The 17,717-nt window shown below is 39.5% G+C and overlaps 1 protein-coding gene and 1 long non-coding RNA gene across 2 annotated transcripts in view; both read right to left on the bottom strand.

Moving 5' to 3' along the window:
* Positions 1-1,265: 1,265 nt before the first annotated feature.
* Positions 1,266-9,098, bottom strand: LOC145546300 (uncharacterized). Its single transcript, XR_014082733.1, has 3 exons — positions 8,736-9,098; positions 6,310-6,408; positions 1,266-5,377 (listed from the first exon to the last, which is right to left on the bottom strand). It is a non-coding gene; the product is annotated as an uncharacterized LOC145546300 (long non-coding RNA).
* Positions 9,099-11,636: 2,538 nt separating this feature from the next.
* RAB10 (RAB10, member RAS oncogene family) overlaps positions 11,637-17,717 on the bottom strand; it is a 64,290-nt gene continuing 58,209 nt past the window's right edge. The window contains exons 5-7 of the mRNA XM_081592792.1: positions 16,252-16,341; positions 15,835-15,936; positions 11,637-14,180 (exon numbers count right to left, since the gene is read on the bottom strand). Of these exons, the coding sequence (XP_081448918.1) occupies positions 14,097-14,180; positions 15,835-15,936; positions 16,252-16,341 (276 nt within the window). The 3' untranslated portion in view covers positions 11,637-14,096. The remainder of the gene's footprint in view (positions 14,181-15,834; positions 15,937-16,251; positions 16,342-17,717) is intronic.

Below are 17,717 nucleotides of genomic sequence, written 5' to 3'. Positions count from 1 at the left end.
TCCAGGATGTCTAGCTCTAGTCTCTTAGCAACTTTCAAATATATAATACAGTATTATTATTAACTATAGTCACCATGCTGTACATCAACAAAAATGAAGATTCAACCTACCAAATGGGAAAAAACACTGGCAAATCACATATCTGATAAAGGGTTACCATCCAAAATATACAAAGAACTCATGTAACTCAATAGCAAAAAACCCCAAATAACCCAATTTAAAAATTGGCAGAGAATCTGAATATATCTTTTTCTAAAGAACCCATATCAGTAGCCAATGGGTACATGAAAAAGTGTTCAACATCACTAACCACTAGAGAAATACAAATAAAAATCACAGTGAGATATCACCTCACACTAATTAGAATTACTGTTATCAAAAAGAAAAAATAACAAATGTTCTCAGGGTATGGAGAAAAGAGAAGCCCCAAGCACTGTTGGTGCAAATATGAATTGGTGTAGCCACTGTGGAAAACAGTATGAAGTTTCCTCAAAATATTTTAAATAGAATTATCAAATGATCTGGCAATTCCACCATGAGTATTTATCTGAAAGAAACAATAACACTAACACCCCAATGTTCCTTACAATATTATTTACAATAGCCAAGACATGGAAATAACCCCAATGTCTGTCAATGGACAAAGAGAATGATAGACATATACACACATACAATATAATGGAATATTATTCAACCATAAAAAGAAGAAAATCCTGCAATTTTCAACAACCTGAAAGGCATTATGCTGAGTGACAAATACTGTATGATCTCACTTATATGTGGAATCTAAGACAAATGAAAAAGGAGCTCATAGATACAGAGAACAGATTGGTGGTTACCAGAAACAGAGGGTTGGGAGGTAGAGTGAAATGAGGGAAGGTGGTCAAAAGGTACAAACTTCTAGTTATAAAGTAAGTCCAGGAGTGTAATGTACAGCATCATGACAGTGGTTAATAACACTGTATTGTATATTTAACAGTTGCTAAGAGAGTAGATCTTAAAAACTCTCATCACAAGGAAAAAAAATCTTGCAGCTATGTCTGGTACAGGATGTTAACTAGATTTATTGTAGTAATAGTTTTGCAATATATACATACATCGAATCCTTATGTTGTGCACTTGAATATTATGTTATATATCAGCTATACTTTAAATTAAAAAACAATACATTGTTTAATTTCCATATATTTGTAAAATTTCCAGTTTCCCTTCTACTACTGATTTCTAGTTTCATTCCATTGTGGTCAGAGAAGATGCTTTTAATATTTCAATCTTTCAAAATTTATTGAGACTTGTTTCATATAATGCTATTTTATAAATGACCAGAGTCTATTCTATTTGCTACTTATGTGAGCACTTTTCATTACAATATTATGAGAATTCAAATTTTAATAAAGACATTTAATCAGTTCTAAAAAAAGGAATTGTAAACTCTAATCAGTTGTATATAATATACCTCTATGTAGTACAAGGTCGAGTCCCATATTCAGTGGTAATATTATAGTATATACACATCTCATATTATTTTCTAAAGTACTGCTCTATTTTTACAACAGATATCAAGGAGCAAAAGTGCTATCCATTAGGACATGGACTTCCAGGGAAGGTAAGCACCCAGACATGGGAATCAGACCCACCTGGGATAGGGCCTGAGTTTTTCTCTCTGCTAGTATGATTCTGACAAGTTGCATAATTTGCTGAGTTTGTATTGGGTTGGTCAAAAGTTTGTATTGAGTTAATCCCTAGGTTGGGAAGATCCCCTGAAGAAGGAAGTGGCAACCCACTCCAGTATTCTTCCCTGGAGAATTCCATGGACAGAGGAGCCTGGTGGGCTACAGTCCGTGGAGTCACAAAGAGTTGGACACGACTGAGTGATTAACACTTTCACTGGGTCTTCCCTGTTGGCTCAGTCGGTAAAGAGTCTGCCTGCAATGTAGGAGACCCCAGTTCAATCCCTGGGTTGGGAAGATCCCCTGGAGAAGGAAATAGCAACTCACTCCAGTATTCTTGCCTGGAGAATTCCATGGACAGAGGAGTGTGGTGGGCTACAGTCCATGGGGTCACAAAGAGCCAGGCACACCCGAGTGACTAGCACTTTCACTTAGGCATAAGATGTGATGGTATGGAAAAACCTGAATGAACTTTTTGGCCAATTCGATATTTATTCACTTGCTAAATGGGGACAATAACACATACATCATGGAGTCTGTATCCAAAGTCAGAATTAACTGAAATCAGATTATAAAAAGTGGGTGGCATAGCAGGGAATTATGGTGCACTGTGTCCAGCCCTTTCCCTTTGAGGGCTCAAACTAGCATCTTCGGGGACCCTAGGAATTCCTCCATGATCCTGAGAAAGTGCCACAAGAATGTCTGCTTTGCAGTCCCATTTTCTCACTGAGAACTTCCCAGGGTCCCCTTTTCTCACTGAGAACTTCCCAGCAGGAAGTAGGGGCACGAGAGGTCAGGTTCATTCATTCAGCAAATACTTACTGAGTGTCTTCCACGTGCGAAGTCCACAAGGTACAGTAAGTTCCCTACATATGAACCTTCAAGTTGTGAACTTTCAAAGATGTGGACATGCATCCGCATGCCCAATATTGTAAGTTAGTTCATGTGTCTGGCATACATTGTCACATGCGTGCATCCTCTACAGGTGGTTGAACTTCTGTGTACTGCACAGTACTGTATAGAACACAGTAGTGCGGTATCTTTATTTCAAACCCAGGATGTCCAGAAGCAAGCGTAAAGGCAGGGGTGAGGTAGCTGGTACTATTGTACTTTTCAAGGCACTGTACTGTAAGATTAAAAATACTTTCTTCATTTTTTAGTCTTTGTTTTTTACATATTATTTGTGTGAAAACCTATAACAGTATTATAAACCCATAACAGTACAGTACGATATAACTGATTGTATTAGTTGGGTACCCTTATTAACCTTGTTGGACTTACGAACAAATTGGACTTATAAACACGCACTTGGAACAGAACTCATTCGTGTGTGGGAGACTTACTATACTGCAGACACAGCAGGGAGTAAGATGAGTCCCTGCCTATATGGAGCTTCTAGCCCAGTGGGGAGACAGGCTATAAACTACTGAACAAGTAAATTTTAACATGTCAGGTGCTGGGAAGAACTATGGAAGAAAACAGAAAGCAAGGAGAAAAGGGTAGGGAATCCAGGGCTGGGGCCGTTGTTCCTGTTCTATGCAGAGTGGCCAGGGAAGGCATGAGTGATAAGGGGACATTCAGGCAGGGACCAGAAAGAAATGATGGTGTGAGCTGTTTTGACTTATGGAAGATGAGTTTCTCAAACAGAAGAAACAGCAAAGGCAAAGGTCCTGAGGCAGAGCATGGTCAGAATGGGAAGAGGGGCGATGGGGGAGATTGGGGGAGATTTTAAGGATTTGCGTTTTTATTCTGGTGAGATACGAAGCCTTTGAAGTATTTTGCAAAGAAGCATGATGTAACCTAAATGTTTTCAGAGGTCACCATCCACAGTGTTGAAAAGAGCCCATGGGCAGGGGAGAAGCAGACCTAGCAGGGCTCTTTCTGCTGGAGCTGATGGATGCTGGCCTCGGTAGAACTGTGGTGATGGGAGAGGCGGGGGGCGGGGGGGTGGTTCTAGGTATATTTTGAAGGTTCAACCAGTGGGATTTGATAATGGATTGGGTTCGAGGTGTGAGAGAAGGAGAATTCGAGGATGGTTGGAGCAACTGGAGGTATGACTTGGTCGTTTTCTGAAATGGGGAAGGCCGTGGAAGGGTTGGGCAGGGGAATCCAGAGTTTCCTTTAGGACAGTTACACCCGCGGGTGTTTGAACAGGCAGTGGATGAGTTTGGAGTTGTGGAGCTATTGGAGTCATCAAGACATCAGGGTGTCTAAAGCCATGAACTTGGATGAAGTTCACTGGGGCATCAGTGTAGGTAAAAGGAAGAGAAGTGGTCCAAGAACATGAAGAGGACACAGCGAGTCTGAGGAGGACAAGGAGGGAGGGAGAAAGTGGAGTCCTGGGAGCCAAGTGAAGATGTTTCAGGAAGGAGTGAGATGAATGAATCAACATCTCAGGTTCGGCACTGCTGTGACCCCAGCAAGAGCTATCCTGACAGGGGATGGGGATGCAGTGTTGACTTAATTGATTCAAGGAGAAGGAGCAGAGAAGAGTAGAGACAGCCCTTCAGGGAGTTTTGCTATGAAAGGGAATAGAGAAATGGATGGGAGCGGGAGAGGGATGTGGAGACTAGAATCAAGGGAGGGTGCTTTACTTTTGGGTAATTATTAGAGACCTTCCAGCAGTTTCAAGTTGTTGTTTGCCCTACTCTGGTGTGAAACATTAAAAGAGATTTCCCCTCTTCTAGTTTTCCACTTTTCTAGAAAGCATTTTCTTTCAGAAGTCTCCAGTCAGTTTTATTCTCTTTACTCTCACCAGTTTAAAAGGGGAAACTCAAGGGACTGTTTCACCCCTGCCTTGTGCATCTCACTGGATTTATCACAGCCTAGCAGTGGAGGTTTTAATACTGTCACAGCCCTGTACTTGGTTCTGCTAGTTCTCAAGGAAGTGGAGGGGCACCAGGATAAAGTGGAAACACCCCGAATTGGGAGGAGGGCTACCCAGGCTCCCTGCAAGCCCACTCAGTTATTATCAGTTGTGTGATCATGAGCTGTCGTGTTGCCTCTCTCGGTATGTGTAAATTAAAGCCCAGCAATATGATTTTTAAGTGACCTATTTGTCCCTTAGTTGTCCTTGCTTTTTTGAGAATTTGACTGCGCATTTATTTATTTTTAATATTGATTTGGCTGCACCAGGTCTTAGTTGAGGCACTCGAACTCCCAGTTGCAGCATGTGGGATCTAGTTCCCTGACTAGCAATCGAACCCAGGCCTCCTGCATTGGGTGCTTGGAATCTTAGCCACTGGATCAGCAGGGAAGTTCCAGGCTATGCATTTAATATTATCCTGTATTTCTAGGTGTCTGCTGTATTGCCTGGTTCAAAGCACATATGTGAAGCTTGATCAATTCTCATTTATGCGTTCATTCATTCAGTCCTTTAGCATGATTTATTGGGCAGCTACTATGGTCCAGAAAGAGTCAGGCACTGGAGATCTAGTGGTAAACCAGGCAGATTTTATCCCTGCTCTCAGAGCCTGCTCCCTAACTGGTAGAAGGGCTTTCCTTACTCTTCACACGGACCATCAGCTCTGTAGTGTCCATCACCTGTCAATGTTATTTCTCCCATTGTGTTTCTGGAAACCACATCCTTGGGGTCCACTCAAGATTGGTTGTTTCCTAGGCCAGTGGCACAGCCCCACAGGATCTCAGGTCTCCCTCTTTTCCGGTGCACTTGTTCCTTTTGCTAGAGTATGTCCTCCCATGGATTCCTGAGAAGTCAAACAAGGGAAGGAAACATTTAGCTGTTTGCCTACTTGGGTACATCACTTTACATTTGACAGGTAATTCGAATGAGTATAGAATTCTACGTAGAATATCCTTTCACTCAGAGTTGTTTTCTAGGTCTCCATATTACTTGAGGAACATTTATATCCATTCAGGTTCTTGATTCTTTTATATGTGACCTATTTTTTTCCTCTGGATTTTAAAAAATCTTTTATTTTATCCTTGGAGTTTCAAAATGTCACGATGAGTGCAGATAATTTTTGGTTTTTTGTGCTAGGCCAATCTGGAGACTAAAATTCCTCAATTCTGGTAAGTTCTCTTATATCCTTTCTCTGACAATCACTTTCCTTCCGTTTTCCTATTTCTAGACTTCCAGCTAATCAGATTTTGGTCTTTAGATTGGCCCTCTAAATTTCTTTATCATTTCCTCCTGTTTTCCATATCTCACTCTTTTTTGTGTATTTTAATTTGGGGAGATTTCCTTGACTTATCTAATTCTTCTCCTGAATCTTTTATTTCAGTTGACAGTTTTTATTTTAGACAATCCTATCTCATTCTTTCTTTTTTATGAATCCTAATCTTGTGGTTTTTGGATTCAATGTCATCTCCTATCCAAGAATATTAATTAAAGTGAGTTTAGCTTTTTCTTTGCTATTCTGCTTTGCTTTCCCTTTATTTCCTTTTTTGGTTTTGTTGTTTTATTCTCTCATTTATGTTAACGTGAAGACTGAATATTCTGATTGAATGCAAATATCTGTTAGGTCTGAGTGTCAGGTATGCGGATTTTTATTGATTTGTCTATACATTTCTGTGTCTGAATGATCTCATATATACTAGGTAGACTAGAAACTTTACCTACGTCCATCTATCTTGGTGACTAGAGACCTTCAACATAGAGTATCTGCAATGAGCCTACCTTTTAGTTGGCAAACCTCCAATGGACAGCATTTGTCTTTTCTCTTGGGCCAGGTTTCCAGAGAGGACATTTCTAATTTTCGGCCTGGCTGCCAAAATTCTGGGAGAGGGAAGGGATAAGGAAAGAAAGAATCTGAGAGGAGATCATCGTTCAAGACGCAGATGTTCTGTAAAGTAACTAGCCTCCAATTAAAATAAATAAATTTAAAAAAAAGATGCAGATGTTCACAAAAGTCCTGGTATTTGACCCTATGACTCATCCCCACTTTTCCCCACACCCTGTGTCCTCAAGTTTGGAGGCTCTGTCACTGTTTCTGTCCATAAGAAGCCTCTAGGAAGAGTAGTAGCAACTCCTGGCTGTGAGGGGTGAGCATGGACACCTCAGGATCCCATTATTTCATATAGACTTTCTATTCATCCCCATTTTTAACCCATTGCCACGTTTACCTTCTCTGCGGTCCTCAGTACCTCTAAATTCTGCAACTTGTGGGATTCAGAAAAAATCTGCTCACTTTATCCATGTTTGAAAACACTTAGATTGTAATTTCTTCCCTAGAATAGTTAGCTGTTTTCTATCTCCCACCTAAAACACAGGTCAATTTTTGCATAAATAAATTTTTTCTCACAGATCTCTTGCCTTTTTTTTTTCCTGGTCTTTGTAGAATTGTACTTTGTAAACTCCTTTACTCCTATCTTCCTAGGGGCTGAGAGAGGGAATTTAATTTTGTGTGGTTGCGTTTCCCATAAATTCTTGAGAATGGATGTCCGACTGATGGGCTCTGGGAGTTTCTGGTGTCACAATGAAGAAATGCAGTTCCCAGGAAGGGTCACAAGGTGGCTCCAGCGACTCTATATTTAATTTACAGTTTCTTCATAGCCATAATTAGGCAGAAGGGAACCAAAGAATCAAAGGATATTTAAACTGGACTGCATCTGTGAGGGCTTCCTAGCTCACTTCCTTTTACAGATAACAGATCCATGGGAGTCAACCAACTTATCCTGTACCTGGAGGTAGTTGCAGGAATAGACAGCTTGAATTTTAAAGTTCTTTTAAAGTTGCCTTTATTTGGAAGTTGCCTTTAAATTGGAATACAGATGTGAATGCCTGAAAATGGGGGTGGGAATAAGGAGGCCAGTGCAGCAGGAGAAAGATACAGAAGGAAATTACTGCTTCACTGACCACACGTCCTGGGCTCCTGCCTCATGGGCAGCCGTGTGCTAAGTACTGTGAAGACACGAAGGAGAGAAGGGTCCCTGCCTACCAGAGCTCCAAGTCTGGGAACAAGAGCAACAAGAGACAGTTAACCACAACCCAGGAAGTCTGCAGTACATGTCTAGGGGAAATGTAACTCAAAAGTGCTACAGAAAGAAGTGGGCGGTCACATCCCTGCTGCACACTAGGGAATAGCCTTACTGGCGTGACTTGAGCTGGCCTTGGAAGAACAGCCCTTCTCAAACTGGTATGTGCATGAGTCATCACCCAGGGCTATTTCAAAGCAGATTCTAATTCAGGAGACCCAGTGTGTGAGATGTGGGTTTGTGCACGCCTGGAAATGAGATTCTGCATTTCTAACAAGCTCCCAAGTGATTCCAAGGTGGTTGACCTGAAGACCACACTTTGTAAGGGTGTAAGCACCGGTTGGCTCATGAACTTGGCCGCACATGCAATCACACAGGGAGTCAAACAAAAAAAAACCGCATCAGTCAACCTCACTGGAGAGATCTTGTGTTAATTGGCCTGGGGTAAAACCTTGGCATTGGTGTTTTTAAAAGCACTCCCCACATATTCTAATGTGTAGTTAAGTTTGAATGGCAATGAAATGGGGCATTTATCATTCTTTTCGTCCATCCAGCACCCAAATCCCCCACCTCAGAGTTAGAGCTGAGTTAGAGTTAGAGTTGTAGTTCCCTAAACACATTATGGTTTAGTTCTGCTTGTTCTTCCTTTCCGTCTTTCATTAATTTGCCATCTCTCTCTCTCCCCCAGTGAAACCTAATTGAAGAGACTGGATCAGTTGTCCTGTAAAATTTATTAGTCTGGATTTTATTGTTTGATGATGTAATTTAATATATTCCTGACAGAGTTCCTATAAAATTGGTAGTTGAATCTAGGTAAGTTTGATCAGATTGAGATTTGACGCAGTGCAGGGCATGGCCTCAACATAGAAAGTATGACCCTTGTAGGTCAGTCGGCAAAGAATCTGCCTGCATTTGGGAGACTTGTCCAAGTTTGATTCCTGAGTGGGAAAAATCCGCTGGAGAAGGAAACAGCAACCCACTCCAGTATTCTTGCCTCAAGAATCCCATGGACAGAGGAGCCTGGCAGGCTACAGTCCACGGGGTTGCAAGAGTTGGACACGACTGAGCGACTAAGCCACACCCACCCTGGAAGCTGAAGATGAGACACACTCCCTTTCCCCCACTTGCCTGGAATTCGGGTTCCATCAACCAACCCAGGCTTTGCAGCAAAAGCTGCGGAAACAAAGAAACAGAGGCTGAAATGAGCAAAGATTTTGCATTGGTGGCAGCTGTAGTTTCAGTGAGAATTCTTGAGGTATGATACTCAGCAGCAGGCATTGTAGCACCTTGGTAGACCAATTCTGCTAAGCCTGATTTGAGTGTTGGTCTTGGCTGCACAGCCTCTCAAACTGGTTCTTGTTCCTGCAGACTGTGTACCATTTCACACACAGCACCCTTTATAGGTAAATACAAATTTTAAAATCCACATTGACAAACATGTAGATATGTACTGTTATAAGGCGAACACCCTTGTAAACAACATTCATGACCAAGATACTATTTCATTGTCCCCCAAACCCTGTTGTGTGCCCCCACAATTTTTAACTCCATGACTTAGCGACTAAACCAACCAACCCTAAGAATACCCCAGCCTTTTAGAGTAGTCATTTCCTTAATATCCCTTATAGTATGTCTGTAGTTCCCTAAACACATTATGGTTTAGTTCTGCTTGTTCTTCCTTTCCGTCTTTCGTTAATTTGCCATCTCTCTCTCCCCCAGTGAAACCTAATTGAAGAGACTGGATCAGTTGTCCTGTAAAATTTATTAGTCTGGATTTTATTGTTTGATGATGTAATTTAATATATTCCTGACAGAGTTCCTATAAAATTGGTAGTTGAATCTAGGTAAGTTTGATCAGATTGAGATTTGACGCAGTGCAGGGCATGGCCTCAACATAGAAAGTATTGTGTTCTTGGCCAGAAGATACATAAATGTCTGGGTTTCTCTTAACTTGCATTAGAGCCTTTTTCACTTTGTAGTTCAATGACATTTAATGTTAGAAGTTCCTGAGTTCTGTGCTACAGATTTTCTTTCCTTCGTAACTGTTATTCTCTTTTAACTAAGTGCAGCAGGAACACACCACCTTTTTGTCTTGGTGCTGGAAATTTAGGACTGAAATTCAGTGTCCCAGCAAAACACTTTCAGTTGGAGAACTCATATACCCTATGTGGCTCTTAATCTTAGGGAGTCATATTGATCTCATATCAACCTAGGAGACTGGCATAAACTATACCCAGCTGCCTTTTCCTTCCTCCCCTCTATTTTGACTTACTTCATTACTACTATTCACTGCTGCAGCCATTAATAAGTAACAGAAGTCCCCTTCAAAGTACATCGCCCCAGAAAGCCAATTAAGATAACTGCGAAAAGCAACTAACTGCATTATCCTTTACTTCCAGCCAAGAGGTTGTGTGAAGTAGGAGGAAACAAAACGGACAAGCTGGTAATAAGGGGTGATAAAGGTTTTAAAGAAAAGCAGTAAACTGAGCTAAGCACTTTTCAAGGGCATTGTTCTTTGTGAGAGGTACCAAGGTCGGGCTAAATGGCTACACTAACTCGATAAGATTAAGGCTACACTCTGGCATTCTTTCTGCTGGCTCTAGCACATATTTATTACCCCCATTATAATTAGTGTAACAACCAAAGCTTAGGACCTTATCCTGAGAAACTATGACGTGGTGAAGATGAAAGGAGACTGGGCCGCAGCTGGGTTTCAGAATTCGATTCCCGCACCAAGTGGCTGTGCAACCTTGAGCAAATCACTTAATCTGAAAGCTTATTTTGTAAAGCGGGTACTACTTCACCAGGCTGTCGATGACAACCCAAAGAACCTAGAACAGTGCCACAAATACCTAGTCCACTTTCCAGTAGGCAAGAAATACTCCTTCACATAATCCCCTGTACATTAAACCTGCCCTCTGCCATCATTTCAGTCGGGTCTTAACTCAAATTCGAATTAAAATAGCAACCTTGAATCTGACCTCTAGAATCCTTGTTCCTCTGCTTCCAGCCCATCTAGACTTGTTTTCCTCAAACACACTGCAAGGCCCACAGGGACTCCCCATCACCTAACACATTGTCCAGATGGATTTCTGGTTTCTCACACAAGCAAAGTGTTTCTAATTTGCTTGTGGTCCCTTCTTACCCTCCCCTTAGCCCATTCATTCTATCCACATATTTAAGAACCAACTCAAGTGCCTCCTCCTTCAAAAACCATCCCAACTATTCTCACCAACTGAATCTGCTCTATTAACACAGCACTTAAAACCACAACTATTTGGCTCTTGTATACGTTTGCCTGATTACTAATTCCTTCTGCTTTCTAAACTACAAGGTAAACCTAACCGCAGAGGCTATTGTGTCCTTTTCCTATACCAATCTCAAAGGCACAATCATAGGCCCCACCTTAAGAAGTCAAATTCTGTGTTGATGAGAGGTAAACAGGGAAGCATTTAAAATCACTCTAGGTGATGCTTCCAAAAACTGCAGTTATAAGAAAACCTCTGCTATGTCCTTCCAGCAGAGATTATCTTGTCAACAAATGTGTACCTTTATTTATTGACTAGTAAGGCCTCGATACAGGATCAAACATTTCTTTCACCAATACTACATATAAAAAAATCCAAAGTTGTTTCTTATGGTTCGCAAAAAAAGTGGGAAACACTTTACATGTTTCAGGTAAGAGGATAGTCACTGCTAAAACAAGAATTTCTCCTCAGCATGGTAGCCTTACCTTGGTACCCCTGAGTAATCAGCTGACTTCAGTTGTAGTTGACACATTCTAGTAGTGTTGGCTGGCAAGTGACTACACGGTCGTGTGTTCTCTCTCTTGATGCCAGCACGATTCTGCTTTTAAAATGCAGTTTCTTCCAACAATAGCTCTTGAAATTGCCTTCCCAGCTTTCCCAAGTTGAAAAGTTATCCCCCTCTATTTCTGTTCCTCTAATATCCAGTTTGCTATTTTGCACTATTTTCAGAAGGAATCTTCCATCTTAGACTCCATAAATAAATGAAAACCAAGTCACGCAGTTGGAAATCAAGTTTTGTTTTTATATGAACAGAAGTAGACCATCTAGAAATATTTCAGTTTATTTAAATTGTTAACTAGAATATGAAACCGAATTTGTAGCTAGTACCAGAGAATGGACTTAACTGTTTGGTGTTTAATGAGAACAGCTTCTACACAGGATCCCAAGAGACTTACAGAAAAAAGGGCAAAGCCCTATTATTAAGCAAATAAAACTCAGGTTTCAAACAGGTTATACAAAAATTGATTTACACTCCATTTCCCTTTTTTTTTTGATATTTAGAAAGTGCAGATTTAACAAAAGGTAGCCATATCCTTTCTATGTACAATGCCGATTATAATTTATTGCAAACAACAAAACTGTCAGTCTGTTACCCAAAAATCCCAGTGTTTAGCTCTCAAACCTTAAGTCACTGAATTGAGTAAGGATTAAAGAGGGTTAAAAGTAAAAAAGCTACTGCCACATTCCAGATAAAGGAAAACAACAACACATTAAAATTAATCTAACAACAATAGGTTTAACCTAAAACTTTTGAGAAGCTTAACTTCGTTTCATTATTATTTTTAGTGGAAAATTAGGGATTATTTGGCAATGCTGTTTTTACTAGTAGTAAACAATGATAAAGTCAAGTGAGGGGAAAACCTAACAACAACCACCAGTGAGGCATATAAAGTCACTTTTAGGGCACTATCTGAAAATTCATGGATGTTCGTAGCAGATATGTCCCTATGTTTACATGAGCCAAGAGGTCATTAAAATGCTATCCATGACACAGAAAGACTTTTCAATGGAAGCTGCTGTCCTAAACTCAGCCTCTGCTAGAAATGAATCATGCTATTCACAATTATTTCAACAAAGGTATCATCTTAGGATGCTAGCAGCATAGCAAACTTAACTTACCCTACCCTAATGATAAGCAGTGAAGCAAAACTAGAAAAATGAAGGGGAAAAAATGGCAGAGCGAGAGAAAGCCTAGAGTTTCTTATCTTTACATGAAAAGCTTTTGTTGTTCTTTTTTTCAAATCCAGGGTAATACAAGTTTTCCAAAGGGATGTGAAGATAGGACTTAAAATCAGTAACAGCCTAAAGTACTTCTAAATCTTAAGGTAAAGACAACTTAACACTGAAAAAGTGTTCTTCATAGGCCAAATCTCAGTATATTTGGCAAACATGTTAATAAATTTCACTCCTCCTTCCCACCTTTTTAAAACAACTTTGACTGGGCTACCAAACTGCTAGAGGAGTTGCCAAAATGGAGACTATTCAAATTTAGGTTAAGATATTTATTCTAGGAAAGTGAATAGGCTATACACTTAGTTAGAAAGACAAACCACAACACCCTCCAAACACTAGTGCATGCAATTAACTCTTCCATTTCATAAACTCAATGGAGAGAGACGGAGAGAGACAGGAAGGGAACAAAGCGGGAAAGAGAAGGGCAACGTGAAGTCAACAGCAAATGAAGGAATCCAGGACAGAAGCTTTAGGGGAGTGAGAAAATGAGGTGAGGACACGGTTAACTGACATTCGATAGTAGGCAGTTAGGATTTATCTTTCAGCTTACTTAGCAAGTTAAATCAGTGCTTTATGTTAAACTCCACAAACCCACTAGTTTACCCCTTTCATTCTTAAATAACTCATACCACAGGGTGGTGGGGAAGAAGCAAATAAAGCAGCATGCAGGAAGAGACACAAGGAAAAAGTGGCCAAGGAAAAGAACTGGTGGCAGGAATAGTTTTAAATATCAAGGCCACTTAAAATGAGACTCAGCAAACCAAAGCTATCATTTCTGTATTATCCTTTGTCCTCAATTAACTACTTTGAAAATTACAGCCAAGCAAACCACAAACATTTTAATGCTTTATGTTTCGATGATATGTCTCCTGCACATGCTTCCACCAAAACAAAACAAAACAAAAAGAAGGAAAAACCAAAGAAGTTCCTTTCCACGTAAGGCACAGGACAAAATTAACCCCATTTACATATTCAAGGCGAAAATGAGTGTTTTCCTGGCTTTTTTCTTTTGCTATCACATGTCTATAGATTATAGGGACTCAAGCACATTATCCATGACAGAAAATTCCACTGTTGTACAAAATAAAATTGTTAATTCTAACTTTTATTCTTATACAATTTGCAGAATAGAGTTGAAATGATTGCTATAGGTTTTAATGTTGATAAGAATTGGACTATAATACAACTGAAATGCAGTGGTGAGCTGAGCAAGTACATTTAAAAATGAACTCACAGACATGATTCTTCTATACATTTTTTGTTTAAGGAAAATTATAAAGTCAGCAAGCAGTCACAGATGAAACAACAAATAAAACAGGTGGATTAGAGAGTTAAGATGAGGAACGAAAATATCTGTTTAAGAGTTAAAAATGGGACAGAGTGGTTTATTTTGCAGCAAGAAGAGAAAACAGGGTGGTGGATGGCAACTGATGGAACAGCAGAGCGCTCAGCAACATTTGCTCTTCCAGCCTGTCACACCTCCTCCACTGCTGATATCTACGTTTTCACTGTTGGGCTCTTTTACAGGGGTCTGCAACAAACACACAAGGAGAGCAACCCGTGAAAAAACACTGCCATGGATACACCAAGATTCAACAGAAATATTCCCATAAATGTTAATTTATGTAACAAAATGCAATTACAGTCACATGAGATACGTTTTCTCCTCCAGGCAAAGTAAAGAAATGGAAGCTTTGTTTTTGACCTTCATTTTGCCATCTTCTTCCAATTGTGAAATGTCCAAAGGCCTCCTGGCTTCCCTTTGTAGAACTTCTGAAATCTCCTCCGCCTAACTCTTGTGATGAGTGGTATGTTATCTCTTAGATCTGAGCCCTGAGTACTTAGTACTTAAAAAAAAACCCAAAAAAACCATGCATATGCATATTTCATGCATATGCTGAAACTAATGCTGTACCGTGTCTAACTTCAGGGAAGTGAAATAGGCCTTTTCCTTTCGTTTTACTTGCCTTTTGAGACTGGAGCTTGTATTACCATAGCATTGTTTTAAAAAGGCAATTTTACCATGATAGACTAACATTAAATGAAGGAAACAGGGTGGGGCAGAATGCAAAGTTGAATAATTCATGTTAAAGGCGGATTCAGGAAAAGATCAAAATTAAGAGACACCAAAATTTTAACAGTAGCAACCCTTAGGTGGGTTCATGAATGATTTTATTTGGGGTGGGGGCAGATATTGATATTTCAAGTATAAAAACAGAAAGGTTACCAGAAGCAATTAAATTTTCTCCTTTTCTCCTATATAATGTTTGCTTCTCCTTCAGGATTGTATCAGATTTTCTCTATTTTATGTGCATTTAAATATACCAGAAGACCAGTAGAGAATTCAGGACTCATATCAAATCTGTGTATTTTATCTAGTCATTTCAGGGAAAATATGAATATCTGATTTTCCAATTTTGCTAGAAGTTATTTGTACTGGCAACTTTCGCAATTCACAAATTAAACCCAGAAGCTAACCGTGAGGTAAAATGAATTCCCTGAGATCAATTTTCAGCATTTTCTTTTTAAACTCACAGGTTGAAATGATTGGGTAAATGAAATTTGGTATCAGTTCAGTTCAGTTACTCAGTCGTGTCTGACTCTTTGCAACCCCATGGACTGCAACACGCCAGGCTTCCCTGTTCAGCACCAACTCCCAGAGCTTGCTCAAACTCATGTCCATCAAGTCAGTGATGCCATCCAACCATCTCATCCTCTGTTGTCCCCTTCTCCTCCTGCTTTCAATTTGGGTATAGGCTTACTCTATTCAGTATATAGTATATACATCCCCTTCACTGGCACATCTGAGAAATGACTATATAAAAGAATAGGGATTCTGTAGCAATTGAGTACAGAATAGATTCACCTCTTGAAGTTTTAAAATTTATGGGAAGGCAAATGTTATATAAGAGAAATTAATCAAAAAGAGCCTCAATACCATGGACCAAACAAAAAGCTGGAAAAAGGAGTACGAAATTGGGAACTAGAGACTGAGATTTCTACACAGCTCTCTGCTCCTTTCAGCTCCTTTCTTCTCCCTGGAGGATTAGATACTGGTGATGGGTAAATGTACCACCCAAATCCAATTTTTGTATGTAAATCTAGTACTTCAGAAAACAGGAAAATGTTCAACTGTTGACACCCCACACCTTAGCAGTAAAAAAACAGAAAGGGAAGAAACTTACCTTTCGAAGGATATCTTCAGCTAATGTGAGAAACGCCTTTTCGATGTTTATATTTGCTTTTGCACTAGTCTCAAAAAATCTAATACCATGCTCTCTTGCAATCTAAAAAAGAACCAAAATATCATAAAATTATCAAGTATACGTTACCAATTGATGACTTCAGCATCCTAAAGGAAACAGTAATATTATTCTAAAGGTAGCAGTCTCAACTAGGTTATCTAAAATGAACAGATTTTAATGGGTTCAGGACTCAAATGGTCAAGCTCCTTAAAAAACAAATAAAAAATCCACTCAAATGGTAAGCTAACATTTTCAACAGCATTTTTTAAAGGATATGAATAGCATTCCATTACCTCTACTGTAAAAACAAATGGAACATCATCTTCACAAAAAGATGTCTCACTCAGAGCTTTTTACCTGTTCTCCTTTTCCTTTAGGTACAACTCTTTTATCGTCCATATCACACTTGTTTCCTAGTAACATCCTTTCCACATCTTCATTGGCATGCTAAAATGAAATAAAAAGTTTAGTTCACACACTATCATGAAACAAAATAACTTTATTTTTCTCACTTTATGGTGTCATTTCTATAGTCTGAAAGTTTTAAAGCAGTGATTGTGTCACTCAGTCATGTTACTCTTTGCGACCCCATGGACTGTAGCTTGCAGGGCTTCTCTGTCCATGGAATTCTCCAGGCAAGAATACTGGAGTGGGTAGCCATTCCCTTCTCCAGGAAATCTTCCTGACCCAGGGACTGAACCCAGGTCTCCCATATTTCAGGCAGATTCTTTACCATCTGAACCATCAGGAAAGCCCAGTGATCTCAAAACCACATGCTAAAAGACAACATAAATTCTTAAATTACCTAGAAAGATAAATATAATTTCTAAGACATATTCCTGGTCAAATTATTATTTTCCCCTATAGGAGCTGTCTACTTTCTAGAAACATTCTCAACAGAAGACATGTATAAAATATGCAAAAGAGGACATATGGAACTTCTTATACATAATGTAAATCCAAGCTGGATCATGACTTTAGATAATGTGTATATGACCCTACAAGAAGCCTTAATTAAAAATTCTATAGAGCTCTTAAAGTCTCAAAAAGTCACAATGCTAGGGGAGTCCATGCACAGAAATCAGATAAAAGCAAATGTTGCTCCACTGAAATCCTAACGACACCTTTTGCACAAATAAAAAATTCCATCCTAAAATTCAAGTGGAATTTCAAGGGATCCCGAACAGCCAAAACAATCCTGAAAAGTAGTATAAAGTTGCAAGATTCATAATATTTCCTTATTTCAAAACTTACTACAAAGCTGCAGTAATCACAACAGTATGCTCCTGGTATAACAGACCTGGGCAAAGGAACAGAGCACAGAGACCCAAAATGGAATTCTTGTGTACACCATCAAATGATTTTTGACAAGAGTGCCAAGATCATCCAATGGGGGAAAAGACAGTCTTTTCAAGAAATAGTGTTAGAAACACCACATATCAACATGTAAAAGAATGAAGCTGGATCTTTAACTTATACCCAAAAATGAACTAAAAAATGGATCCAAGATGTAAAACCATTGAACTCTTAGGTACATTAGGCCAGAGATGGATGATGTGAGGTATTTTTCACATCCCATGGGTTGCCTTGTCATTCGGCTGATAGTGACACTGAGACTGGGTAGTTAAGTGTCAAAATAGGATTTAATTGTAGGATATCTACCTGATGTCACAGAATTGGAAAATCAGTTGTTGTTGGAACAACAATGCATAATCTCTCTATATAAATTGCTCTTACTACACATACTACTTGGCTCAACTATGAAATAAAGGCTTTTGTTGTTGTTGAGCAGTCTCCCAGTTGTCCGACTCTCTGCAACCCAT

The sequence above is a fragment of the Giraffa tippelskirchi genome, chromosome 4 (genome assembly GCF_054371585.1).
Source record: "Giraffa tippelskirchi isolate mGirTip1 chromosome 4, T2T-mGirTip1v1.2.pri, whole genome shotgun sequence".
In the NCBI taxonomy this organism is placed as follows: domain Eukaryota; kingdom Metazoa; phylum Chordata; class Mammalia; order Artiodactyla; family Giraffidae; genus Giraffa; species Giraffa tippelskirchi.
This window is presented reverse-complemented; position numbering and strand designations above follow the sequence as displayed.